General features: G+C 37.7%; 9 protein-coding genes across 11 annotated transcripts; 3 read left to right on the top strand and 6 right to left on the bottom strand.

The window, feature by feature from the left end:
* The first annotated feature begins 80 nt into the window (after nucleotides 1-80).
* LOC18031008 (UPF0057 membrane protein At4g30660) lies at nucleotides 81-995 on the top strand. Its single transcript, XM_006412615.2, has 2 exons — nucleotides 81-276; nucleotides 664-995. Exons 1-2 carry the CDS (start codon nucleotides 187-189, stop codon nucleotides 799-801), a joined length of 228 nt encoding a protein of 75 aa, XP_006412678.1. The 5' UTR covers nucleotides 81-186; the 3' UTR covers nucleotides 802-995.
* A 1,200-nt stretch (nucleotides 996-2,195) lies between these two features.
* On the bottom strand, nucleotides 2,196-2,594 carry LOC18031007. Its single transcript, XM_006412614.2, has one exon. The coding sequence runs from the start codon at nucleotides 2,592-2,594 to the stop codon at nucleotides 2,244-2,246; it is 351 nt and encodes a 116-aa protein (XP_006412677.1). The 3' UTR covers nucleotides 2,196-2,243.
* A 1,270-nt stretch (nucleotides 2,595-3,864) lies between these two features.
* On the bottom strand, nucleotides 3,865-4,421 carry LOC18031005. The gene has a single exon (XM_006412613.2). The coding sequence runs from the start codon at nucleotides 4,350-4,352 to the stop codon at nucleotides 4,050-4,052; it is 303 nt and encodes a 100-aa protein (XP_006412676.1). The 5' UTR covers nucleotides 4,353-4,421; the 3' UTR covers nucleotides 3,865-4,049.
* Nucleotides 4,422-5,245: 824 nt separating this feature from the next.
* Nucleotides 5,246-7,179, top strand: LOC18031006 (translation initiation factor IF3-4, chloroplastic). Of its 2 annotated transcripts, XM_006412611.2 has the most exons (9): nucleotides 5,246-5,630; nucleotides 5,723-5,762; nucleotides 5,838-5,897; nucleotides 5,998-6,050; nucleotides 6,146-6,195; nucleotides 6,289-6,322; nucleotides 6,431-6,503; nucleotides 6,615-6,707; nucleotides 6,789-7,179. In XM_006412611.2, the coding sequence occupies exons 1-9, from the start codon at nucleotides 5,344-5,346 to the stop codon at nucleotides 6,945-6,947; spliced, it is 849 nt and encodes a 282-aa protein (XP_006412674.1). In that variant the 5' UTR covers nucleotides 5,246-5,343; the 3' UTR covers nucleotides 6,948-7,179. The 2 variants fall into 2 exon arrangements, with proteins under 2 accessions (XP_006412674.1, XP_024004422.1); XM_024148654.1 differs by having other exon boundaries at nucleotides 6,431-6,707.
* Nucleotides 7,180-7,210: 31 nt separating this feature from the next.
* On the bottom strand, nucleotides 7,211-9,616 carry LOC18031004 (pentatricopeptide repeat-containing protein At4g30700). Its single transcript, XM_006412612.2, has one exon. The coding sequence runs from the start codon at nucleotides 9,611-9,613 to the stop codon at nucleotides 7,241-7,243; it is 2,373 nt and encodes a 790-aa protein (XP_006412675.1). The 5' UTR covers nucleotides 9,614-9,616; the 3' UTR covers nucleotides 7,211-7,240.
* Nucleotides 9,617-9,739: 123 nt separating this feature from the next.
* LOC18031003 (AUGMIN subunit 8) lies at nucleotides 9,740-13,944 on the bottom strand. Of its 2 annotated transcripts, none has more exons than XM_024148652.1 (7): nucleotides 13,639-13,944; nucleotides 11,026-12,536; nucleotides 10,814-10,933; nucleotides 10,620-10,736; nucleotides 10,434-10,523; nucleotides 10,228-10,335; nucleotides 9,740-10,142 (listed from the first exon to the last, which is right to left on the bottom strand). In XM_024148652.1, the coding sequence occupies exons 2-7, from the start codon at nucleotides 12,412-12,414 to the stop codon at nucleotides 10,029-10,031; spliced, it is 1,938 nt and encodes a 645-aa protein (XP_024004420.1). In that variant the 5' UTR covers nucleotides 12,415-12,536; nucleotides 13,639-13,944; the 3' UTR covers nucleotides 9,740-10,028. The 2 variants fall into 2 exon arrangements, with proteins under 2 accessions (XP_024004420.1, XP_024004421.1); XM_024148653.1 differs by lacking the exon at nucleotides 13,639-13,944 and adding an exon at nucleotides 12,690-12,934.
* A 2,535-nt stretch (nucleotides 13,945-16,479) lies between these two features.
* Nucleotides 16,480-20,082, bottom strand: LOC18031002 (uncharacterized protein Cbei_0202). Its single transcript, XM_006412609.2, has 13 exons — nucleotides 19,716-20,082; nucleotides 19,503-19,565; nucleotides 18,967-19,425; nucleotides 18,784-18,855; nucleotides 18,566-18,691; nucleotides 18,279-18,491; nucleotides 18,146-18,193; nucleotides 17,882-18,037; nucleotides 17,633-17,794; nucleotides 17,455-17,548; nucleotides 17,255-17,373; nucleotides 17,125-17,169; nucleotides 16,480-17,039 (listed from the first exon to the last, which is right to left on the bottom strand). The coding sequence occupies exons 1-13, from the start codon at nucleotides 20,055-20,057 to the stop codon at nucleotides 16,806-16,808; spliced, it is 2,133 nt and encodes a 710-aa protein (XP_006412672.1). The 5' UTR covers nucleotides 20,058-20,082; the 3' UTR covers nucleotides 16,480-16,805.
* A 2,163-nt stretch (nucleotides 20,083-22,245) lies between these two features.
* Nucleotides 22,246-22,716, bottom strand: LOC18031001. The gene has a single exon (XM_006412608.1). The coding sequence runs from the start codon at nucleotides 22,714-22,716 to the stop codon at nucleotides 22,246-22,248; it is 471 nt and encodes a 156-aa protein (XP_006412671.1).
* Nucleotides 22,717-24,172: 1,456 nt separating this feature from the next.
* On the top strand, nucleotides 24,173-26,988 carry LOC18031000. Its single transcript, XM_006412607.2, has 6 exons — nucleotides 24,173-24,517; nucleotides 24,780-25,070; nucleotides 25,169-25,342; nucleotides 25,425-25,531; nucleotides 25,658-25,959; nucleotides 26,067-26,988. Exons 1-6 carry the CDS (start codon nucleotides 24,377-24,379, stop codon nucleotides 26,786-26,788), a joined length of 1,737 nt encoding a protein of 578 aa, XP_006412670.1. The 5' UTR covers nucleotides 24,173-24,376; the 3' UTR covers nucleotides 26,789-26,988.
* The last annotated feature ends 599 nt before the right edge of the window (nucleotides 26,989-27,587 follow it).

Genomic DNA, 27,587 nt, shown 5'->3' with positions numbered 1-27,587 from the left:
GATTTAAAATGAACGGTACAGATCTTGTATCGCAAAATAAAATAAAATAAAAAAAGTTAAGAACGTGGATTGCTGCTCTTCATCGGATCTCTGTGCTGGCGACTTTCAGTGTTCATTATAAAGACCAAACACTCATCTTGTAAGACTTTATTATCGTCTCAATCTTCTGAAAAATTAAAAAAAAAAATGCCGAGCAAGTGCGAAATATTGTGCGAGATCTTGATCGCCATCCTTCTTCCTCCTCTTGGAGTTTGCCTCAGGACTGGCTGTTGCACTGTAAGCTCTCTCTCCCTTTCTCTCTCTCAAATTCCTCGGAAGAGGATCTTCAAATTCCTTTATTTTTCTACCGAGAAACTCGAACAAGAATCGCGGAACTTTCGTATAGACTGTAATTTAGTTGCTACTATGAGGTAGAATTCTCAGTGTTCCGGTCTATTATGCTGTTAGATGCGTCCAATTTGTGTCCGATCTCGATAGAAAACCCTTCTTGAATTAGTTTCGTTTTATCAGATGCCTAAGTGATAAGTAGGAAAAACTGAAACTCTTGACTTAGTTAGTGTATGCAGTTTGATACATCAATATTTGGGTAAGAAAGCTCTGGTTAGTGATTAATGAAGGAAATTGAAAATTTTGTCTCATCACTCTGGTTTTTGTTGTTGCAAGGTGGAGTTCTTGATATGTCTGGTCCTGACTATCTTAGGATACGTGCCTGGCATAATATACGCGCTTTACGTGATCGTGTTTCAGAACCGAGAAGAGTATTTCGATGAAGCCAGGCGCCCACTCTACTACTCCGCTTGACCTTCTCTGTCGGAAATCTCTGTTTTTGTTCCTTTAACCTTTTTTGTACCTCAATAATAAGTTTGCTTTGCAATGTGTTTACTTAATTATGTGTGTATTGAAGAGATTTGCAAAACATTGTGTGTTAATACGTTTGGTTACCCTTTGGTTGTTACTTTAAAACAAAGCAATATTGAAGGTGAGATTGTTGGCTATTAAACATGCAAAATCTATAGTTTAATTCCATGAGCTTAATGGATGTGAAGGAGATCAAAATGTCAGATAGACTTTAAAATTCCAAACAAGTTTATGCTTCAACTTGTTTCAAGATTTTACATTTTAGTACAAGAAAGATAGGCCAGAGTTGGGATTGTTACGTGGAGTAGTGCAAGTGAAGCAGATTTGGTCATGGAGGCAATGGCTCTGTTCTTCTTCTTTCCTTTAGGTCTGATAATGGATCCACCTCCATAAACACCTCTTGCCCTGCTTATCTGAGAAATTCTTTCATAAGCTATCTTGCCACTAGTTACTCTCACAATTGGTCTGATCTCTGCAACAACAAACAATTGAAGCAACAATAAGAGTTAGAATGTAGCTGTATAGCTTTTCTGAAGTTGTTCAGCAAACAATTGAAGCAACTAATTGCCTTTTTGAACCGCGTAGACTGTTCTGTCTGAACTGCATTGAAGTTCTTCAGCAAAAGCAAAGGAGATGAATAAGATGCTGATGATTAGCAACAAATCACGATAGTATCTATTCATTGGCATGCAGACGATTATGAAAAAGATTCTGTCGTACGAAGGTCGATTTCTTTCGAAATTGTTCAAAGATGATCATTAAGTGGTAACCACTGAGTATCAGAATCTATATATATATATATATATATATATATATATGATTATGTCTGCACAAAGAAAGAGATGAAAACCTTAAGATGGATAAGTACAACTCAGAAACAGAACAAAGATTGAAAATCTGACAGGGCTTAAAGCAAAAGCAGCCATTGTCGGGTAAAATTAATCTTGATTCCCCACACCTGTGACCCATCTGACCCAGTTTCTTTCACTTTTCATACGTTCTCCGATCAATGGAGATAACAAAGACTTTCTTGGATTCCTCTTTCATCCCCCAAAAGATTAAAGAAGAATTTTGTTTTGGCAAAAAAAACAATCTTGTATTCCTCTGTTTTGGCAAAAAAAAAAAACTGATATACTCTTGTATTCCTCCTCTCTTGAAATTCAACATTTATGTTACAAATATTTTATTTTTTTCACTCTTAGTCTCCTAAGCATGGTTCGGTAAATGATACATTAGATGAACAATGGTTTTCTTATGATTTATTGTCTTTCGATTGAAATAAAAATTCTAACACGGATTTATTTTTTTTCTTTGCTGATACAAATCATGTAACGCGATGACAACAACATTACAAATCAAAATATTATTACAAAAGAAGAGGATGTTCACAAGAATATCATCAGCAGAACTGAGCTCGCGGCTGCGGAACCGAAACGGAAAGCGATCGAGAGACAAGGTCGCGAAGTAGCCGATGAACCACCGGAACCACCATTACGGACACGACGGCGACTGCGACGGCGATTCTTGCCAAAACCTCCACTACGAACTTTCCTCATGAAAACTCGAAGAGTCTCACCATGATCTGATGGATTGGAGTCGCCGTGTCCTGCAAGTCTTCGTCCCCAAGATGCTAATAATATTTTGGCCTCATTTTCTTGATTTTCAGATAAAATTGGCAAAGTTTGAGAGAGTAACAACAATACAACTATTACCAATGAACATATAAAAGTCCTCATTATATTTGGCTCTTCTCAACTTATATCCAAACAAAATTGAGAAAAAAAGAGAAACCAATTTGATGATGAACAATTAACCCCCAACTCTAATTTACAATTTAATGAACAGCTTTAAGATATTCGTTTCAGTAAGTGAGTTGTCTTATAATAACAAAATTAAGAACTTTTCTTGTTTGACAGATGAATGAGATTTTTTCTTTCTTTTTCATATAGGGCAAAACTAATGAAAATTGTTATTTATGGTCTATTGACTCGTGTTCTACTTCTACACCTTGCCTCGTCTACAGTTGACAGAAGAAATGAGATTTTTTTTCTTTCTTTTTCATATAGGCCAAAACTAATGAAATTATATTATTTATGGTCTATTGACTCGTGTCTATATTTGGATTTGGAGGCGTGCTCACCATGGAGTCATCGACCATAAATAATATAATTTCATTAGTTTTATCTCAAATCCGTCATTATTACGGTTTGATTGACTAAGTCAAATTCATTTCAAAACTTTACCCCCAGGTGTTCAATTAGGAAGATAGCAATAAAAATGATTCATTGTCTTGTATTATTATCGATGCAATTAACTAACACTATCCTCCCAAGAATTTATGGCTATCGATTAAAATAAGAAATTTCTTATGAGTCACCGATTATTTCTTTCTGATTAGTCAGCTCAAACGATTAGAAGAACATCTGTTAATCAAATTCAAACACGTACACCATTATGTCCATTACAATTTATAAAATTGTCACAATGGTTCAAGGTCTCAAATTTAAAATAATTTAAGGCGAAGAACACCAACAATTAACATGAAGCACGCAACCGTGGAACCGAAACGGAATGATCATGTGATCGAGAGACAACGTCGCGTAGTAACCGACGAACCACCGTCACCACTAGGGCCAGGACGGTGATCTGATGGATTGGATTCGCCGTGTTTTACAAGTCTGCATCCCCATGACGTCAATTTTACGTGATAGTTATTTACTTGTCAATATAAATTTGGCTTTATGGAATTTTAGGGTGCTTTGTTTTCTTACAAACGATAATATATATGCGTATACCTAGGACTTTGTTCCGTTTTTTTTTCTATCTTGAAGGTGAATTTGTGAATGTAGTTTTTCACTGCCGGCAAACTTTCAAAATTACGTTGGATCGTTTTTTTTTTTTTTTTTTTTGGTTCACTTTGATCGCTTATCGTTTGTTTATAGGACTCTCGAAGTGAGAAGAACAGCTAAAATAGTCAGTATTACAAAATAACAAGAACAACATGGGAATCACATTATTAATAGACAACCAAAGCAAACAACTTTCATATTTTAGCTAGAGAGTTACAAACTCAATATTTGCCGAGGAAAAAAAGAAAACAAAACAACCGCAAATACAAACTCAATCAACATCCAAATTCAAACCATTTGACGAGAAACGAGAAAAACCCACCTAATATCTTGGAAAATAGATTAGAATGCGGCGAGGATCAAAACAAAGGAACTTACAACAGTAGATAGATAAGTTAATGGGTTAGAGAGAAGAGTTCTAGTAGCCGATGACTTCTTCTTCTTCTTCTTCTTGCTTTTCCTCACAAAAACTCGAAGATGGTCATGGTGATGACCGTGAGACCCATCTGCGTTCTTCTCTTCATGTTCAACTAGTTTCCGCTCCAAAGGAGTGATCTTGGAATGTTCGCATGAAATTATGAGGGACTGAGAGAGTAGCAAGAGGGAGATGATCAAGAACCAACCAAGAAGAGAAGAACTTCTCATCTTTTTCTTCTTCTTTGATTGTATTTAATTGAATAAAAAATATTTATTTTGTTTTTGAATTATGAGTATGTGTGTGTGTATGTGTGTGCATGTCTGTGTATATTTATAGATTTGTGAGAAAGTAGTAGCGTCTCACTCTATACTTCGTGCATACAACCAAATTTGTAATTGAGATCTTTCCTCACAACAAGGCATTAATGAGATCAGGACAGCTCATGAGTGTTATTACTGTCCCGAGAGACTTTTTGGCACGTTCCATGGTCATATAACTTGGTCAATGTATAACAAACTCACATTTTATATGATTTACATCGTATAAAATAAGTGGAAAAACACTCGAAGATGTTACAAATCAGTGTATTAAAAAATTAAACAATCCTCAGCATATTTTTGCAAATAACAAAAACAAATTTGATTGTTCACTAACAAGCTTGATTTATTAACTTTAATTTTCTTTATTAGAATTTTTGTTATGAAATCTCTCTTTCAAACTTCAACAATATGAGTGAGCTTCAAACTATAGTATAATATATTTTGTAAAAAATAAACTTTTAAGATTAATTTATTTAAATTAGGCCCTAAGCCAATGTTTCTCAATGCAATAAAGTATTGTTTTTTTTTTTTAACATTTATTTCGTAACTTATTTTCTTGAAAATAAAAATTATTTTCCAAACTAGAATAAATTTTTTTCCGTTAATTTTTTTTAAAAGTTTTACGTAATGTAGTTTAATGTCAGATCAAAAAGCGAAGTTTATCAATTTGTATTGATAAATCTATGACATAAAATGGCTGATAAATAATGAAATATTCTATTCACAAAAAAAAAATGAAATATTCTGTTATTGCAATCTTGTGTACAATCTGGATAAGAGCTCTAATTTTATTTTTTATTTTATTTATTTATTTTATGATTTCTTGGATTCGTTAGAGAGGCTCTGACTCTGAAGTCGGAACTCTCAGAACTCAGAACTCACAGAACTCTGAAGCGTCATGGCTGGTATAACCAGCACCGTTGGGTTAAACGCAATTCTCGCCGGAGCAACCAAAACGGTGTCGCATCGGCGCTTCTCTGATAAAACTAAGCTCTTTGGTCTTCCACTCTATCTGGCCGAATTGTCAATTGTTTCTCTCTCGCCTTATCATCGCCGTAGCCCCGCCATCATCTGCCGTTACGGAGGCGGTGGCGGTGGCGGAGGCTCTCGATTCCCCGGCGATAGGCGAGGTAGGCAGAAAGAATCTGATGATGATGATGATGCGCTTGATATCTCGGCTATTAGGTAACTGTGGATACTTCAGTTGATTGAATTTTCTCTAGCTGAAGTTATGTGTTGATTGGTTTTGATGTATTGACATTTTTGGGTTTGAGTAGATCAGCCACTGTCAGGCTCATTGATGGTCAACAGAACATGGTAAATGAAAATGTTTACCTTTTGATTTCTAGCAAAATGGAACCTTTAAATTTTCCAGTTCCTTTGCTTCTGTAGATTGGTGTAGTTTCCAAGGAGGAAGCGGTTCGAAGAGCTGAAGATGCTGAGCTTGATCTGGTTTGTGTTTCTTTGAAAATCCAAAGCTCATAGATTGCCTTTTTTGTTCTTGAAAAGCAGGATCTTTTATGTTGTTTCAGTAACCGGAACTGGTTTTCAGGTGATTCTTTCGCCGGATGCAGATCCTCCGGTTGTTAGAATGATGGATTACAGGTAAATTATATAAAGTTGGCTGCTTTGTGCTCTATGGATTGTGTTTAGGGAGATTTCAAGGATGTTGATTCGTTTTCCTTTTGTTTAATTACCAGTAAATACAGATACGAACAGCAAAAGAGGAAAAAAGAACAGCAGAAGAAAAGTACTGATCATTCTTCTCTCGCAAACCAATGAGCTTACATACTCTGTCGTATTTACATGAATGGATTGTAACTGAAGCTTGTTCTTATGTCAGCTACTCGCATGGACTTGAAGGAGCTTAAAATGGGGTAAAATGAGCCATGTCTCTCTCTTTCTCTCTTTTGTCTTTGCCGTGGCGATGACTTGTATGGAACTTCTTCCTCTCAAAAGGTTTCTCCTTTTTGTTTCACTGATAGTTATAACATCGACCAGCATGATTATTCTGTACGCATGAGAGCAGCCAGGAAGTTCTTGCAAGACGGTGACAAAGTTGTTCCCATTTACCTTTTTTGTTTGTCTTACTACCAGAACATACATATATGGGCGAGTTATGCCCTTTCTGATTACATTTTGCTGCTGCATGACTTGTTACACACTCAGGTTAAAGTGATTGTGAACATGAAAGGCCGAGAAAACGAGTTCAGAAATATTGCTATTGAGCTCCTTAGACGCTTTCAGAATGAAGTTGGGGAGGTACGTATTGTATTTGATTTGGATTTGTGCATGCAAATTGCTCATGAATGGATAGTCTCTGAAGCTTGTCAACATCTGCAGCTTGCGACTGAGGAGAGCAAAAACTTCCGGGACAGAAATCTGTTTATTGTTTTGGTGCCTAACAAGGAAATTATTCGGAAAGCGCAAGAACCACCCTCGAAAAAGAAGAAAAAGCCAGCTGGTGATGAAGTTTCAGCGGCAGGTATAAATGCAACTTAAGATATTTGATGCGCCGGGCACAATTCGCTGAAGATATATTGTCTGGTAATAATGACTGGGAGTTTGATAAAATTTATGTATAGTTCCTTTTCAACGAATGTATCTGTCTGTAACCATAGAAAGATCTTTCTCAACTTTTGTGTATACCTTGAGTTTTTAACTTTTAAACTTAGTCATATAGAGTGTAACAAGAAATCGAGACTTATTGAGTCAGTAAGAAAGTTATCAATTATGAGTGATGTAATGTTACAGAATGAGTACACTACGACTTGTGTCGAGGCCAAAACAACTCGCTACCAGTAATCCCCGCAAGAACAGACACCGTCTTTAAAGTGATGGAAGCGGTTGGCGTCTCTTACAACTATCACTCTCTCTGTGATCTTTGAGATGAGTTTAGTTACGGTGTGACAGTCTAAACAGACCCGGAGATTCTTTATGATCCGGATTTCGGTTCCTGGTTCAGTGGCTATGAGTCCAAAGGCAATAGCTAGTCTCTCGCTGTGAACTTTCACCATCAGCTCTCTTTCTTCCTCCTCCACATCGTGCAAGGCCAGCTCAGTCTCGGGTTGATACCCAGCTTCCCTCATCTTCCCTTCGAGCTTCTCTAGCTTTTCATAGATTGCTTTCACCTGTGGATGCGACTGATCACCTGAAGTAAAGACATGAGGGGTCTCACCTATTTCTATTAAGGTATACCCAGGAGCCTTGGCTAGTTTCCTCTTCTTTGCCGTTTGTCTGACCGTAGCAGCCTGTGGATAATTTCTATCAGCTGAGTGAATATTCGACAGCAAAACATGGTATCCTACATTGTCTGGATCTAGCTCAAACAGCTTCTCAGAGACAGTACGAGCAAGGTTTGTGTCTTTGTGAATCCTACAAGCTCCTAGCAGTGTTTGCCACACGGAAGGATCCGGTTCAATCGGCATTGCCTCTATAAACTGCAATGCTCTCTGCAAATGTCCTGCTCGGCCAAGAATATCGACCATGCAGGCGTAATGCTTGACCGATGGTTCAAAACCATACCGGTGGATCATGGAATTGAATATCTCATCACCTTCTTTGACCAGGCCAGCATGACTACAAGCGTAAAGAACGCAGAGGAAAGTGACTGGCGTTGGTGCAATGCCGGAATTCAACATCTCAGAGAAGATATTCAGAGCTTCATGTCCTTGTCCATGGAGCCCATAACCGGAAATCATCGTGTTCCATGTAACTTCATTCTTCTTCGGCATCAAGTCAAACAACCGGCGCGCTTCTGCAATGCTCCCACACTTTGCATACATACCAATCAAAGCAGTAGACACATATATGCTAGACTCAAAACCTGTACTCCTTACTAAACCATGTACCCATTTCCCCAAACTCAACGTTCCTAACTGCGCACAAGCCGATAGAATGCAAGTTATTGTGATCGGGTTTGGACTAAACTCAGACTTCTGCATTTCTCTGAACAGAGATATCGCATCCTCTGTCAACCCGTTTTGGGTGTAACCCGAGATCATGGCATTCCAAGTTGCCAAGCTTTTGTCTGGAGATTCATCAAAAATCTTTCGGGCTGATTCCATCTCATTCAATTTACAGTAAACCGTGGTTAATGCGGTTGGGACAGATTCATGAAACAAGAAACCTGATTTCAAGCTGTAACCATGAATGGCATATATAAGCATAAGATGACCAGAGACAGGGATCAGACTCACCAGCGTGCTTGAGTTCAACCGTGTTCCTGATAACACCAGCTCTTTAAACAGGCTTAGGGAGAGCTCAGTCTCGCCATTTGATGTGTACCCATGAATCATTGCGTTGTATGCTACAACATCTGGTATACGAAACTCTCGAAACAGAGTACTTAACACTTCAGTCTTTCCACACTTGGAGAATACTGAGATGAAACCGGTAAGAACAAAATCGTGGGAGTAGCACCCTGTTTTCGTCGCAAGACTAAGGATTTGCAACCCGAGTCTCAGCTCCTGCAACTCTGCCACAGCGGGAAGAATGTTTAGTACCGTTGTTGAGTCCAAGCGGGTACAACTCTCGTTGATCATATCCCTGAAGATCTGAATAGATTCCTCGTACATTTCATTCTCTCGGTACCCAGATAACATGGTATTCCACAAAACTGCGTCTTTCTCAGGCATTCTATCGAACACTTTCCTAGCATCGTCCACCCGCGAAAACTTGAAGTACATCTTAACGAAGTTCGAGCCAACATGTAATTCCGAGTCAAACCCATCAACGACCGCTTGACTGTGAATCACACGGCCAGGTCTCTCGTCACGGAAACACGAAGCAGCCGAGATAGCGCAGGTGTAGGTGGAGCTATTGGGCTTGAGATCAGTGGATTTCCTTAGAAGGGCGAACAAAGAAAGCGAAGAGTGAGGAAGTTTATTATTGGAGAATCCGCGAATGAGGACGTTGAAGAGGAACTCGTCAGGTCTCTGGACGGAGAGGAAGAGGTCGCGAGCATAGTGAATGGCGCCGAGATCGGAGAGTCGTTGGGTAAGCTTCGTGAGCAATTCGATGTTGTTTCCATGGAGAATGATTTGAGCATGGGTTTGGTTAAGGTGAGAGAGACAAGTTAATCTCTTGAAGAGATCGAAGAAGTTGTTCTTGTTTATCACTGCGACGGTTGTCTCGGCGGTGGCGGCCGATACTGTCCGTAGTAGCATTTGGCTTTTTGCCTCTAGTCGAAAACTTAACGACTTATTTTAACTTCTTCCATTATCCGTTTTTTCTTTAATTTCAAATATAGAACAAACCATTAGTGAACAATTTTTTAAAAAAATTTACAAGAACAGTCCTAAAATTAATTTTTGTTGTGAATACTAAACTAATTGAGACAAAAAAAAAAAATGAAAACTTTCCCCCAAAAAGACCACAGATCAGATCAAAGCTTACATGTGAACTTCGGATCTTTCACTTCCTTTTTGCCTATACTAATGTTTAATACCAAAAAATAAGATAGAGAAACCAAAAAAAAAAAAACTTCAACAAGCAAAGATCAAAAAAGGATCTCCACAAGAGAATTAAAGAGAAATTTACAGGTAGTGTTGAGCGTGTGGAACTGTAAGCGTGTTATTTATATTATGGCCATGGAAACTTGCTTAATGGCAACAATGGAGGAGTATCCTCTGCATCTTCTTCTCTTTCTTCTCTCCTAGTTTGTATCAGATGAGTCCTAAGGCTACACTCTTTTATCTGTTACATGCCACCAAAACTCGGTTTCAAATCATATTCACAAAATTCATTCTGCATTCAATTACTGAATATTTTTTTTTGTTACCTGCATGATCGCCGTTGAGGCCAGAAGATCTTCGCATTTTCCTTGCATAGAACTCTCTTTCGTAACTACAACAGCGAGTTCTGAGACCATTTTATTCATCTCCTCCACCTGCAAATACAATCACAAAGAGTAGTGCACACGCCCTTGAGAGTTATGTCAAGAGGATAATTTGGAAAAATAGATTTGCTACTAAGAAAAGGTCTCACCTTTGTGAGTAAAGACCAAATAGACGATCCCATAGACTGCATTACATCGAGGGCCGAGGACATAGCTGCTTTCAAAGATTCAACGTCCGCCTGGAGGAAAGACAAGTTTTGAATGCTAAATCTATATTCTTGATCCTCTAAACTTAAATTTCCATAAGTACTCGCAATAGTAACAGTATTATTTACCTTTGTTCCTCCAGTCGCTGGAAGGCGGAGAGTATTTGCTTCTAAGTCTGCTATTGCTCCACCTAAAGAACTAACATGGTCTCTTTCAAGTGTGGCCCAATCTTCAAGGCTCACCATCTGTGCACATATTTATGCATCAGCATGGCATAATCTGATGAATGCATAGCCAGTCTACAAACAGACACAGAACCTACCTGATCGTTTAATAGTGAGTTGAGTTTGATCTCTAGCTTTAGCTGTTGCAGGCCAATCCTTTGGCTGGTCACATCATCCTGTAGTTCTGATATCGCGTGCCACACATTGAATAGAGTTTCCTGAGATATCAAAACTTGAGTTGTCAGATGAATTTTCATCAATCAGTTGAAGAACCGTTCATGTTGTTATAAAGGACAGAAGTATAATATACCTCCGAAGTTAATCGTTGAATGTACATTACAGCTTCAGCTCGCGCAATTGCAAACCGCCACTGTAAATATCGATTGTAGAGCAGACGCAGTTGATGAACGTCTTCGAGGTAGCTTGTCTTTTTGCCTTTCTTGACATCCGCGATGAAGCTGAGAACCGAAGTTGTGGTACTGGATTGTGTAGAATTGCTCGTTTGTCTTATCCGGGAAGGACTTACCCCTCTTGAAGGTGGAGTGGATGGTCTAGCAAAAGAGGAGGAATTTGTGACACGCGAAGGACTTAACCCTCTTGAAGGACTTAAACCTCTTGTAGGACTCAATCCTCTTGCAGGGCTTAGTCCCCTTGATGGACTCACTCCTCTCGAAGTACTCATGCCTCGGGAAATAGACGATGAAGACGAAAACGATGTTCTACTTGGTGAAGCAGGTCGAGATCCAGGAGCAGACGATGGATGCAGCCTAGCTACAGCAGTTGCTAAGGTTGCTCTATCTAGCGAACTTGCAGACAAAAGTCTTTGAGCCCCAGAAGTTCGAGCTATGTTATTATCTTCCGACTTTGTTGGAGACACTAATCCACTATTACTAGATGTGTTACTAGAAGTTTTATGCAAAGGTTTCGAACTGCTGGACAAAGGTAGTGACATTCTCCTAAGAGACGGCCCCATTCCAGTCCCTGAAGTTGATAGACTCCTTGAAGCCTTGTCGCCAAGATCCAAGCTTCTGTTTAAAGAATTCGAATTGATCTTTCCACCAATCCTACTAGGCCACCGATGCTGTTCTATTAACCGACTATGAGGACCATCTACAGGTTTTGAATTCTCTGAAAGGTCAGACGCACCATTCTTACCTTTGGATGGACTTTTTTTCCTCTCTGGGGTAGGTTTCCTTGATACAGATGTCGTTTCAGCCTTCTGCTTTTGAGCTATATTCGAAGAAGGTCTCAAAGTTCGATCAACAGAAGAACTACTAACCGGTTTCTCCTTCTTACTAACAGGGACTGAGACTGAATCAGACTGAAACGAAACGCTGAGGCTTCTCATAGTGGAAGGCCATAGGCTTTCAGGCAAACGACCTGTAGATAGCCTCCTAGATGAAGCTGGTAAGTCTATAGGCACATCACGTAAAGGCGTGGAGTGACTAGTCGGAGATGGTGGTGTTGAAGGACGCTTCCTCTCTGCTGAAACCGCTCTTTTTGCAGCCACGGATTGAGAGCTGGAAGACACTGTTGGCCTTGTGACGCTTGGGGAAGGGCATCGCCCGGTTTTGGTTGGTGTCGGTGATCTGTATCTTGAACTGACCTCTGTTGTTCGAGGACGGCGAGTGACAGCGACTGCATTGTTCTTCTCTGATGGAACAAGACGCCTTCTAGTAGTATCTGTTGCAACATCCATTCAAGCTAACGAAACAAAAAGTTGCATTGATTGTATTAAGCAGTTCACGCCTCACGTTTCATTCTGCATTCGAGGTGAACAATGGTAACAGCTCCAGTTGCTGTAAAGGAAGTCCCTTTATTCTGCAAGAAAAACCAAAGACACAGGAGAAAAGGTAAGATACCTACAAAGATAGACAATGCGCAAAAAAGAGCAAAATATATTGAACAGCCCGGATAAAGAAAAGTAAGCAAAAGAGACAGACGAAAAGAGAGAAAGGTGGGTTGAGTTCTAACTAGTTAATTGCAGTTATAAAAAAAATCAGGGATCTTTTTATAATCGAAGATTTTCAGAGGAAGAATCTTTTCCAGTGTCCTCATCACGGAAGTGCCATGGTGATGGGCTGGAAAATTAAATTGACCAAACTTCTTCTTCTTCTTCTTTCCATCAAAATCACAACCTCTAAAAGAGAACAAAAGAAACTTCCTTTACCACCTCACGGATAGTAGACTTACTACATTAGAAGCTTGAGATTTTAATAATTCGTGTCAAAATGTTTAACAATTATGGACTACAGATTTTTATCTTTCTCCGATTACGGGACCACGCGTATTGAGGAATCAAGTAACGGTGCCCACTCTCAGAGAACATCACTGGGTGATTGAGAAATTAAGAGAGAGAGAGAGAAAGAAATGCAGTAACAGTGATGATCCCTGGTGTTTATATTTTGACCATTTGAGAAAAACGTAAAATTTTCTCGGGAAAGTGAAGGATGAGGGACGAATATCAATACAAAACAACAAAATCTCGGATTAAGAAACAAAACACTTTTAACTGTTTCGAGTGAATGAAATGGTTTCTAACGAAGAATCCAAAAGGCAGATTTGTCTGTTACTCACCGACTTGTGTCTCTCATGACACAGACTCGTTTAATCGATCAAATTTAGTAACTTTTCTAGGAACAAAAAATTTCTCAATGCAGATTCACAAAATCTCAGAAACCGAAACAGGAATTTGAAGTGTCAAACAGGATGAGATTCGTAATTTCTATCAAATGATCAAACCAGAACATCCGTTACTTCTATTCCTAACAAATGAAATCTCAGATCGCAGTGATAAAATTCGATACTTTAGGGTTCTTCCGATTATGATTGAATCAAAATTGGGATGGATTGATAATTGAACGAGAAGCTAAAGCTAAGAGAGATCCGAGGAATCTAAAATTTGGAATGTAGAAAATCTTACCAGGAGAGATGAATAGAAAAACCCTTCGATTCCACACACACCCAGAAGACGAAAAAAAAAAAAAAAGCAATCCCGTGATTGATTCTTCTCGCGAAACCTTCTCTGCCCTTGGAGATCGAAATGGGAATGAAGGAAAATGCGATTAATGAACGAAGCTTGAAACAGTTAGGAATTATTTTTGACGGAGAATGATGGTGAGAAAAAAACGCCGGAGATTGATCGGGCGATTTAAGGATGGGTATCCTTTGCGATCAAAGAGAGAGAGAGAGAGAGGGGGCGTTATTTTCGCGCCACCTAATTTTGATATTAAGGAGTCTTCTCTTCTCGCAAATCGGAATAATCCCAAAAAAAAAAGAAATATTTCAATCAAGTCTTTGCTCGTAGAGGTCACTAACAAGAATACAAGGAGACCAAATATATTAAATTGATTTTTTACAAAGAATGTTTGAATTTAATGTAGTTTTCTCGACTAACCGGTCTGAGTCCAGTTTTTTAAATCGTTTCATTTCTACCCAAAACAAATTGATCAAAAAGAAACCAAATAACAAAAATAAAGTTGGTTTAAGAAACTTTAAAATCGTTAAGATTCAACATAAAATTTGGTAACCATAGAGAGATACAAAAAGAATAAAAATAAGAATAATCAGAAGGTCATATAAAACGAGCAAGTTACATTTAGGTGATAGTCAACCTCTGATAGGTTGTCCGCACCTCGATCCTTAGTGTCACGCATACGTTCGCAAAGAGTCTCCAAACACATAATTATGATCATGCGATTGTAAACTTTTTTTTTTTTTGTTTCTGGTACTATTGATCTTCTTAAGTACCATTCGATTACTTGTTGATGGAGTTTAGTTCTAAGAAAAAGGAACAAAAATGAAATGGAAAACAATCGAGACCAAAGGTGACAAGTTTATAGTACTCATGATGATTGTTTCGGGTTTTCTTACACTTTTTTTTTTACGCCGAAAGCTTTACATTCGGTTACTTTCCACACCTTAACCTTATATAATCATAAGTTATGAGGAGCTCGCATACAAGGAATAAAAATAAAAATTTGACAGAAATGGAACAATGATGGTTACTCATGATAAGTGTTTGGTCTCTTCTATTTTTTATTTGTCTTTTCTTCTACTTATGAAAATAAAATTTACCAAACACTTACGATTGCTAGTCCCCAACTGCGTTTCTTTATTTTTAATTTTTTTAATATTTTTTAGTTATTTTATTAGTTAACTCTCTCACTATTCCTCTATACAATATATGTATAGTTGACAAAAAATATTTATATGTATTGAATATCTTCTCATATAAAATATATAAAAGAATCTGAAATCACATGGACTGCATGCTATATGTTTCACTAGCTAGTCACCTTAATTAAGATTCTAATGGCTAATTGCATGATTTATTCTCTTAAAGCAGTATGTAAATTTCCCTCAACAATCGTCTACAAAAACAAAACTATAACCTTATAGTTAATACCTTTATAAAACAATAACTTAATACCATTATTTTGGTCGAGTCTGGTGATCAGATGAGGACTCTAAACTCCATAGTTAGTAACTTAGTATGATGAGTTTCAGTAATAACATTCAATAAAATAATTCATTTTGAAAATAGAAAAACAAATAAACCCATTTATTAATAAAAGAGAGATTTGCTCCCACATGAGATGATTCGGACATATCATATGATCTTAAGCTTTCTATAGACCTTTGTCTCTCTTTCATTTGTGTGTCCCTTACCTCGTGGAGTCTTGCTCCAACTTTACTCCCACTTGGAGTTCTACTAATAATTTTATATTAATATTAAAAATCCCTCTTTCTTTACTTAGAGATCGTTTTCGTTTCTTTTATGTTTAGGCTACACATGTACGTACTGCCAAATATTCAGAATCATTGAATCTAGCATACATACATGTATATGATGACATATCTACTCGTCTAGTCGCCCTTGGTCCGTTCGTGGCTTCAATCTCTCCACAAATCTTAAGATTAACGTTTCATAGAAATTAACAAAAGTTATTGACTCTTATCTATTATCTAACGTATATTCAATTATTTTGTTCACCGAAATATTTATTATGACTTATCAAAAGAAATATTTATTATGTCATAGCTATAAACATCTGTACGACATATGCTAGTTAGATTAACTAGATATAAATTATATTTTCTTGCTATCTAATTATCTAAATCAATCTACCTAAAACACACCTAATAGCTTATGTGGAGTACTCGAGGTAGGAAGAATACAAAGGAAGTCAATTCCACATGTAGTATACAGTATACTAAATAACGATGATTACTGTTACAAAGCTACTATTATAATCCGCGTATAATTAAATATGTGCAGTGCAGAAATGAAAGATAAATCTTTGTTTTGTGGTGTGATTAAGTATAATAAGCAAGAACCAAATGATGGATATTCACGTGCTTAGCACAATTATATAGACCACAATAGAAACTAGAGTTATTGTAGATGTCATGTCTTCGCAATGTTTCTTTGCTTGTCTAAAGCTTGTCGCTTAGTTGTTTTCTCAAAACAATTTTCCTTTTTTTTTTCTTTCTATTTTCCTCTTTTACATATGAAAAAGTGAAGAACAATAGACTTAAAACGAACTCGTAAACTTATTAGATAATAAGCAGACTACATGCTGATAAATGTAGTTTTCATAAATTGTAGTATATTAAAGGGACATATTTCAAAAAATACAATATTAATTAAATTTTGGAAGATATGATATTTTCTAGTTAAAAAAATTGATTGCGAGGAACCGCAGCTGGTTTTTCTCTGACTTCTTCGTCTGTGACAAAAGGATTATCACCATGCTTTACGATATAGTATATAAAAAGAAAAAGATTGTGTAGTAATCATCTTTGCTCCCGTATGAATCTCTTAGTCTATGCCGTAAAAAGATATCAAAAGAATAAAACAAAAACTAGTCACTGGAAACTACAGTAGACTACTTTCTTGACTACTAATGTTTTGGGATATTTACATAAATAAGGCAAAATTTCTTCTGGCTGCTGATGATTCCAGCTTCTCATTTGAGCATCCTTATTGGTATAAGTTCTTGAGCTCTGGTGCAGCAAAAATCTGATTCGGAGGACGAAGCAGTCACCACTGATTGATGAAAGTTTTGATTGTCTTCTTCATCAAAATCAGTACTTTAGAAGTCCAGCACCTTGAGCCTTTCCAATAACTGACTCTATGGTTCCATCAAAGAGATCAAAGCTTTTGGCAACAGCAAAACCCGAAAACATACCATCCACTGCAGCACTTACAATCCCACCAGCATAACCAGCTCCTTCACCAACTGGGTATAGACCTTTTAAGCTCGTGCTCTCGTAGGTCTCGTTGCTTCGAGGTATCCGTACAGGAGAGCTTGTTCTTGTCTGGTTTAACAAAGTTGAAACATTGTTATCTCGTCGTCTGAAGAGTAGACTGATTCAGAACTGGGAAGATATGATAATATTATACCTCTACGCCGTGGAGGAGTGCGTCCTCTGAGATGAATCCCGGTAACTGAAAGTTCTCAAGTGTTTAGAGAAAAACAGAATCTACTGGTTTGTTTATAGCAAATAAGAAAAAAACAAAAATTGGAACCAACCTCTTTTTCAAACATAGAGACAGACTGTCGCAGAGAATGTGTGATATGAGCAGGAAACAGTTCATGCAGATTTGCAGACTTCACTCCTAATCTATAGCTTGATGGAGGTAATGGCGATTCTGTTTAACAGCACAAGAATATCCTAAATCACCAAAAACAAACCAAAATGAGAACTGAGTATTAAGGAGAATGTTATTTACCAGATAACTTGTTTTGCAGAAAATCAGTAACCCTTTGTACAGGAACTGTAAAATCGCCACCACCCATTATAGCCGCTCTTCTTTCAAACTCTCTCTAGAGAAACACAAAAAACAAAAATCAAAGGAGAAAATAATATGACTCGAGAGTAGTAATAGTACTCCACGTTCAGATTGATACCTGAAACTCAATTCCAGCTAAGGGTCCCTTAAGATTGAGAAGATCAAAGTCTTTTGCTGAGACTGTGACGACGAGTGCAGCATTAGCCCATTTGGATGAACGCCGAGAAAATGACATGCCATTAATGCAGAGTTCGGTTGGGTTTGTGCTAGTGAGAACAACCTGCAAAAACATGGAAACAGTCTTATTCATGATGAATCGGAAAAAAAGCCAAAAAAAGAGCTCCTCCTCATTGTAAGGAAACTATACCTGACCACCAGGACACATGCAGAAGGAGTAGCAACTACGTTTTGATGACGACTGCTCGTGATCCTCCTCCTTCTCATTCACGTATTGAACAACCTTATAATCCGCCACTGGTACTTTGCCTCGTCCTTTACGAACTTCACTAGCTAACTCCGAGTACTAAATACAGAAAGTACCAGTAATTAGGAAGAGCATCACAATTCAGAGATTTTCATGGGATTTGATTGATATGATGAAGATATTTGGTGTTAATGTAACCAAACCAACCTGTATACTGTTAATTAGCTCCTGAGGATGCTCAACGCGCAAACCAACCTGGTCCACACGATCATATAGAGATCAAATGATAAAACCAAGCCAAAAAAGTTACTCACAACATATATACATATAAGAAACTTACCGCAAAATCTTTCGGTGTCAGTTCCACATTACGAGAAAGAAGCATCTCATATGTATCACGAGCTGAGTGACCAACTGCAAGAACAACTGCATCAAACTTTAAATCCTGGGAGGTACTCTTGAATTGGTCTGTTGAATCCGAAAGTTTGACTCCAACCACACGAGAATCCTCTACCAAAAGATCGTCTACCCGAGTGCCAAACTTGATAGTCACCTAATTAAGCATATGTAATTATAGAAGAGCTCATAAGAGAAAAGACTTTTATCAATCTCTTGCTTTAAACTTACTCCTGCGCTTTGAAGATAATGCCGGAAATTACGGAGTAATGGAACTAGCTTATCTGTTCCTAGATGAGGCTTTCCATTGACCAGAATATTATCAGGAGCCCCAAAACGAACCAAAGTTTTCAAGACCTGTAACAATTAAAGCCATTGTCACATTTTGTTCAGGTGTACTCAAACGTGAACTGCGCTTGTATAACAGTTGGGAGTCTCAGAATACTAACCGCTAAAACAGTGGCACTGTTCTTTCCAATCCGAGTAACAAGCTTTCCATCACTCCAAGTACCTGCACCACCCTGCAACGCATAAGTGCTAAAATATGACTATGACAATAACAAACAAGACGAGCAAACTACCAAAAGATCCAACTACTTATGATAAGTTAGTTAAAGAGAAGGTTTTTAAACCTCGCCAAAGCAGAAATTACTCTCCATATCCAAAATCTTACGAACTACCAAAGCCCCTATATCACGTCCCCTTTCTTCTACTGCTTGCCCTCTCTCGATCAATGTCACATCCGCACCAAACTCAGCAAGAACAAGAGATGCAAACAAACCAGACGGACCACCGCCAACAACTGCGATTTTCGGTTTGCTTCTTCCTCCTCCGTGCTGGTGTGGATCTCCAGAGCCATTGAAAATCCGAGGTTCATATTCTCCGGATGATGATGTATCATTGTTTGACCTTTTACAATCGTTTACTACACTGATCAAATCACCCGAAACGGTCTTCTCGGGAGACAAATGTTCAACAAGGCCAATCTTGGGCTCTAACCGGAAAATGAAATCATGAGCACGAGGCTCTAACTCAAGAAGCGTCTTCACATCCAAGTCCACAGTATACACAAACTTGGCTTCTTTCAGAATCTGAAGACAAGATGTAAGAAAAATTCACTCACTTGAACTATAAAAGGAAGTAAGTGGAATCAAATTGAAACCTTTACCTTCCTAGCGTCAAAAGATTTCCTAACCACTGAAAATGCTTCTTCTGGTAGCATTGAAGCAACCTGAAAACCCAGGCAAATTCATAAGATTTATTCAAATTTTTTTTTGTCAAATCATAGATAACATCAACCCATTTCCCCAAATTCCAAAAAGTTTCGATTTTTATTACCAGCCCACTTCATAATAAACCAAGCCAAAAAGGGAAAACTCACCGGAAACTCGATAACTTTAGCAATGGCTTGAAGCAAACCTTCCGAAATTCCAAGAAAATCTTTTCCAGGGTCATCTCCGACAGGAACACCGAGCTTAGAGAGACGCCAAACTCCTTCAAGCTTGTTCTTAACCTTTGCCACAGCTTCCTTCTGCTCCGTTCTAAGCTTCCTCCTCTCAGAAGGGTATCTCCGCTTCCCGGTTCGCTTCGCAGCGCAGAGAATCCTGTGTGTTTGGAGAGGAGGATAAGAGAGTACCGCTCTAGAATAAGGAATTCGCAGGTCATGGGTCGATGAGAGAAATGTAGAAGTGAGGAAATTCGTTTGCGAATGCGAGAGAGACATAGTACAAAGTACACAAACTCAAAACTCTCTCGTCTCTGTCACAAAGAGTTATCCTATCATTTTAAAAATGAATCGACTCGAGCCCGGTTCTACCATTGATGTTCAGTCCGGTTCAATTCTTTGGTTTGGTTTCTAGTTTCTAAATTGGTTATGGTTTTTGTTTATAATGTACACACGATTACGGAGAGAAAATATATGAATCACATATTATTTGAAACTAATCCATTAGTAGCTTAGAATGTTAAACATATCTTCTTTTTTTGTGTTTAACGTTAAATTTATCTTTATGGAGATATTTCGATATTTAATGTTGTTACTCTTAATTTCTTACCATATCAACAAATCGTTATGGAGGAGTTAGTTTATGATCGATCCAATGTTAATATAATTTTCATGGAATTAGATAATTTTATCAGTATCACTATTGAATATGTGAAGCAGATATCGAAATAAGAGTCTATATATTAATAACAGAACAAAGGAGAAATCAAAATCAAAACCATAAATAATCGTCACCTAGGTCAACATAAAAAAAGTGAGAAACGGTCCCATATTCTCCCCGAATACGCAGACAATCATCCACAATGGCGTAATCTTCGTTACAATGAAACTCAAAGCTCCATATAGATCGAAAAGTTTCCGTCAGAATATCGAAGGCTTCTACACGGATATAACCATCATCGCATGGTTGCGTTAACCAATAAAGTGACTCACCTCTAAGGAAGGGTCTTTCAACTATCTGGTAGCTTGAAGTGTACGTCACGTATCTCCAAGTATCAGCCCTGAATTCGAAAACTTGGCACATAAATGCAGACACAGCAGAACTAGATGACCACATTACTAATTTGTAACCTTGTCGGTTTGGTTTTTGTCTTTTTTCATTGTCGATAAAAAGTTGAAGACTGGAAGGAGAAAAGCATTTGTTGGAACCACCGTGTGGCCGGTTTAACCGCGTAGATATTGGATGTTAGCTGATTGTTCTGAAATCGCTTCGAGCAGTGTCTCTCTCCGAAAAAGCGAGACTCGATCGTCGACTTCCACGATTTCGAAAGGGATTTGAATCTTAGGACTGATTTTACGGGAAGACTCACGAATATCTCCTCCACGAGCTCGTGTGGTAGCTCACGTTTCTGCCTTTTTGCTTCCATTGTTAGGAGTGGTGATTAAACGGTTGTATATTTGAGTTATAGTGTTTTTTTTTTTTTTTTGTTAAAATTTTAGGGTTTCTTTTTCTCTTCTTTTGATCATGAGTACGTGCAATCATCTCAGTATTTATAGCTAGCTTTTAACGTACTTGGGCCATATTTCCTTTTCAAGAGAGACTTAGGAATTTGTTATCCACGCCAAATAATTTCCTTTTCTTCTGCAAATTAAGGAAAGATCTAGGTTTCTTATCCACACATGTTTATCTTAAAATTAAATAATTGATAAAAAAATGTATAATATTAAAATACTATCAGAATCAGTTATCATAAATAAAACTTAATATACAAATCTTTTTTTTAAAGGATTATTAACATACAAATCTTCTCTCATGACTTGTACACATTGTCTGAATTTAAAGTCTAAATGTCTTTGGATCATTGTTTTTCTCGAAACGTATAAACGATGATCATCAAAATTGCCCATGTGGTCATGTGGATACTATATAAACACAAATAATCAGAAAAAAAGTATTTGGTACTCAAAAATCCGATAACTTGACTTGACTTGTATGTCAAGTTAAGGAACCTTCGAGTATTCACCCTAAACTTGAAAGCTTTGCAGCAGAATTACGTTACCGAACTAGTTATAGATATATACAAAATTACATAAATTTCATGAACCTTAGATGTTGATCTACCCTATAAAATCTTCATTACCCAAGTACGACGCCAAAAACATCTCAAACTATACCCCCCCCCCCTGTAACAAACATTTCTCTCTCGATTTTAACACATACTGAAAACCACACGTCAAAGTTTTGGGGGTTTAGGGTTGAGGAAAAACTTTGGTAGTCGAAAAAGGTGTAAAACTTCTTTTTTTCTTTTCTTGAATCTACAAATCTATCTGTATAAGATACAAAATAAAAACAGCAAAACGTCCCAAGTTTTCAAGAGGCTATACGAATCTGGTAAGCATCTCCGTCCTGATGCTATCTATCGCAAGATCCCTTTTGTATCAAAAACATAAATATATGTAATGATCATCATGAGCCCATAGAAATGGCTAGTGGCATCTCACTCTCATGCGAACCGACAGAAGAATTGCTGGACGCTGACATCCGTTTCTTGGATTGATTCCCTTCAACCGACACTAGAACTTGGCCTTGTGGGTGAGCTATCTCCTCTGGATCATCATTAGGAGACTCTAAAGATTGCTGAGGAGGGTCAAGATCGCGTGGCATGGACTCTACATTTGCGTTGTTGTTATTACCACCGGATCCAATGACCATCCTAAATCCAAAAGTGCGTGAAACAATGCGGTATGCAAAGGTTAGGAGCCAGAAGAACCAAGGGAGACAGACAAAGAAAATGCCGAGGTAAGAGAGCCAAATTGGAGGGTAAGGAAGGATTGTGTATGCAATAAGACAACCGCCTCCAACAGCGATTGATAGGAAAAGAAATAAGGTAATGAGACAGATGAATGCCTGTCCCGCCCGTGGATCTGGCACAGGCATTATATTCTTCTAATGAAAGATCGATCTCAATATTGAAGAAGGATCAAGGGACGTTTTAAGGGTACTATATCATCCTCCATTTACAAATTGCTCTTTCTTCTTCTTCCTCCTCCTCTTCTTTCTACGATTTTTTTGTTTGTTTTTGTTTTAATGATGAGGTAATTGATAGGTTTAGGATCAGGTTGAAAAACAGAATAGATCCCACGCACACACAAAAAAGAGCGTTTGAGGAAAAAGAAAACACGAGAGGGTATTTTCTGTTTTGTTTTGTTTTGTTTTGTTTATGTGTGACTTATAATTTGACAAGAATAGCCAATAGTCATTTTCTTCTTTTCTTTTTTTCCATTTGCCATTCCATAGGAGAGGGACGTCCGTAGATACAGGACCTATTACATTGAATATCGTTGGATCAAAATCATTTTCAAGCCTTTTTGCATTCTTCATTAATTAAAGATCTAGCTAGATGATCATGATGCATGCTCATGTGTACGATTATATACGAAACTGAAATGCGAGGAAATTACATAAGTTTTAATTATGTTTCATCAAAAAATCAAAAATACAAATGGCGATTTTAGTACTGGAGATTTGCCTTCTATATTATTAATAGTACTAAATATGGGAGGTGGCAAAGAACTTCTTGCAATTAAACTCAGCCTAAATGCGTTTGTTCTAATTTTATGGATTTGTATTTTGTGATATTATTTTTATTAGTAATTATTTGATAATACGTTTTGTTATAATGAAATTTCATTCCATTTTCTGTTTTGTTTTTAAAGGAAGCCTTGTTGTATTCTAAACTACAGTTAAGAATTGGAATTCAAGATCGACACTAAGACATTTGAAGCCTTGTTCTAGTCATCAACCACAATTAGAATTGGAATAGAAGGTCGACACTAATATTTTGTTCATTCCAACAGTCAAACAGATATAATATTCTTAGCACATACACAATTCAACTTTTTATCTTATCCATTTGGCAAATTTAGTTTACAAAAAGTTGATTTCATCTGTATAGGATTAAGATAAGATTTGTGTATTTAATTTATGTTCGATTACCATAACTGGTTTAAGAAGCATTGTTGACTAGAATATCCATTACCAAATAAAAACAAAATTGTTGACTAGTGAGTAGTGACTACCAAAAAAGAAAAAGAAAAAGTAATTACATAAATTGAAGACGAGTAAACACGTGGCAAATCCTCTATCTATAGCCGTCATACGAATAAGCAAATATGGGACCCACCCAATATATCAACAACTACTGGCTGTTCGCCAGCGAATTAACAATATTTTTAATTGAAGAAGTAAATGACTATATTAGCCCTCCTCCATAGTCATAAAGCGGTGGTCATTGTGGTAATTTCAAAGCACTCCAGTTTTCATTTGTAGTCAAATTACGATAGCGCGTGGCCGTACAATCGAATGTACTCGCGTCGATAGCCGCCATGAGAATCCTTTTTTTTTTTCAATCAAATAGAGAGAGAAGAGATCCCCTAAATCGTTACTCGAATTTCTAGGGTTTGCTGATTCTCTTCGCGTTCCAGATAAATCCTTTCTGAAATTTTCCGACTTTGTTTTTAATTTGCTGTTTTCGTGATTTCGCCAGCTGGTTATTCCGGTTTAACCTGATTTCGGGAGAAAGTGTTTTCATTTTGGGATGGTGGAAATGAGGAAATCTGGAGGTATTAGACCAGAGTCTGAATTGGCGGCCAAGTGCCGAGATGAGTTGCCTGTGAAGCTGGAGATCGCCGAGGATGATTTAGAAGAAGAGCATGGTCCTCTCAACAAGCGATCTAGGGTTTGTTCCTTCTCTTATTCCAGATTAGCTGATCCTTTTCGTTTCTCCTAGAATTTATTAGGAAAGTGTAGTTTCCAAGCGGATTGATACAAATTTTTCTTTTTTTAAAGAGGAATTGGTTCTTAGTGAATTCTACGGTTCTTATTGCCGTTTTCTTAATGAAGATTGCTCTTTTGTGCTTTTCCGGTTGTATTTTTCATGAAATTTATTGTGCTGAATGAGTATATTTTCCTGATATCTCTTTTTTATTGCAATGAATTAGTTATGGAGCTCTGGGACAAGCTCATCGCCAATGGCACCGGCCAAGTATAACCCGCTTGATGAGCCGAGTCCTCTTGGACTGAGCCTTAGGAAGAGTCCATCGTTGTTGGAGTTGATTCAGATGAGGCTAACGCAAAGTGGTGACCCAAAATCCGAATCCGGTTCTGTTTCCTCTGGTGTTAAGAAAGAGAGTAAATGTATCACTGCTGGATCGACTTTGGCGCCAGGAAGTATTGAGAAGTTGAAAGCTTCCAACTTTCCTGCTTCTCTGTTGAAGATCGGGCAGTGGGAGGTGAGCCCTGGGAAATTTTGCTTTTCTTTGTGATATATGTTTCATTGTGCTAACGAAATCTGACTTGACGTGGTTTTTGAATTATTTGTTTTCCGTAGTATAAATCGAGGTATGAAGGTGATTTGGTGGCAAAGTGTTACTTCGCAAAACACAAACTTGTTTGGGAAGTGTTAGAACAAGGTCTTAAGAGTAAAATTGAGATCCAATGGTCAGATATAATGGCTTTGAAGGCAAACTGTCCTGAAGATGGACCTGGAACACTAACTCTCGTGGTACAAGATTCACTCATGTTCTATTCCCTCTCCCATCCTATGCTCTTGTTCAACTTTAATCTCTGGTCTCTTTATGTTTCAGCTTGCTAGACAGCCCTTGTTTTTCCGGGAAACAAACCCACAGCCTAGAAAACATACTTTGTGGCAGGCAACATCAGATTTTACCGATGGCCAAGCCAGCATGAACAGGTACAGACAATTTTTGTGTCCTCTCCACTTAGGAATAAAGGATTTCGTGTAATTGAAAATTAGCATTTTGTGACTGAATATGATGTCCTAGCTTCAGCTAACGATAGTCTTCCTGTGATCTGTTAGGCAGCATTTTCTGCAGTGTGCTCAAGGGATAATGAACAAACATTTTGAAAAACTCGTTCAATGTGATCATCGCCTGTTCCATCTGAGCCGTCAGCCGGAGATAGTTATGGACTCTCCCTACTTTGATTCACGGCAATCTATCTTTGAGGATCCAAGTGAATCCAAAGGCCATCCTTTTGGGAATTTGAACCTTAGCACAGGTCCTTCAATCTCTGGGACTCATAATTTAGCATCTCCTGTTGGGGCTCAGTCTTCATCTGAACATATGTATCTGTCTCATGAAGCACCATCGCCCAGCTCAGGTATTGTGATAACTGCGAGTTCTTGTCGTTCCATAGCTCCTTATTTGGAGGTTTTCTTTTCCTTTTCAACTATAGAGCCAAACTAAGATTGCTTCATTCGTCTCTAGTGATAGACGCTCGCGGAAATGAAGGAATTGGGGGTGCTGAAGCAGTCAATTCAAGAAACACAACGGACTGTAGTCAGAACGGAGTACCTGGACTACACCAATCTATGTCACTGAGCGATTTCCTTGCACTTCTCTGTGATACAAAAAACACAACGGATTCGAGTCAGGTTGAAGAAGTAGGTGGACTACACCAATCTATGTCCGTGAGTGATTTCGTTGCACTAATATCTGATTCAAGAAACGGAAGTGATTCGAGTCAGATAAAAGTGCCTGGACTACACCAATCAATGTCAGTGAGCGATTTCGTTGGACTTCTCTCTGATACTGCTGGTGGAAATCATCCGGAAAATGTGGAGAAATTTGAGAACATGAAACAGCAGTTGCTAAGTGATAATATCCAGTTTGATACAGCAGATGAGAAGTCTCTGATGCCAAGGGTTAATTCTTTATTCAACCTCTTGTACAAGGATCCAAACGTCGCTGCAAACTCCCAGCTCAATACCGAAATCTCGGTTGGATTGAAGTCTGAACCCAATGATCTGAAGGGGATTGTGTCTGACAGCAGCAACAGAGTTCTTGATCCAGCTTCGTGCAGCAAACCACAGGGTATGTCAAGGAAAGACTCGTTCGGCGATTTGCTATTACACCTCCCCCGGATCACCTCCTTGCCAAAGTTCTTGTCCAACATTTCAGAAGAAGATGGTGATGCATATAATAGATAATTTATAGATTCTGCCCTTTTTTTTCCGGATGTGGCAAGCAGTGTCAGCTGCCCCCAGTAAAAAAAATGATTAGTGTAAAGGTTTTTAAGGATAATAATTATTGCTCCCATATCAAATTACTTCAAGTCATGTAATTTTAGATTCAATTAATCACAATGAGTTTAAAAAACAATATTACTAGTGATCATATCTTTCTTTTAGACTATTTTAAATAACATGTGGATTGTTTCCGGTCAAGTAATTGAGCACATATAATGAAGATATGATCAAACCATTAAACTAGATTTTCAATCAACCATTCAATCAATGCACTAAAACAGATCAAATGAAAATATGATCTAATTCAAAGGATCAGATTAATAATTTTACATCAAACAAAATAAAGCAAATCATGGTAATATGTTTTGGAATAAAAGACATATATAAGCACCCGCCATTTATAACGAAATCCAATGAATTTGTGTACAGATCATCCCCAACATTATACAATGTCTGCAGCTGCGTAGGCATTACAGTATTTATCCTAAACTTTTTTTTTATATAGATATATTTTGTATTGTTCTTTTATTACAAGCATTTAAAGCGAGGCAGAGTATGTACAAGGATAAAAGATTAAACTAGGATCAGTGATCATCAGCTGTACAGAAAGAAGAAAGATATGAAATAAAATATTAAAAAAAAAAGAGACAAATGAAACCCAACACCCACAAATCATGCGAGGGGCTGTCCGGTTTTTGATTGTTATTTGAATAGAAAACCTAATTACATTTTTTTTTTTTCCTTCTTTTTTTCCTTGGGG

Source organism: Eutrema salsugineum, unplaced genomic scaffold (assembly GCF_000478725.1).
Source record: "Eutrema salsugineum unplaced genomic scaffold, Eutsalg1_0 scaffold_1, whole genome shotgun sequence".
Lineage (NCBI taxonomy): Eukaryota > Viridiplantae > Streptophyta > Magnoliopsida > Brassicales > Brassicaceae > Eutrema > Eutrema salsugineum.
This window is presented reverse-complemented; position numbering and strand designations above follow the sequence as displayed.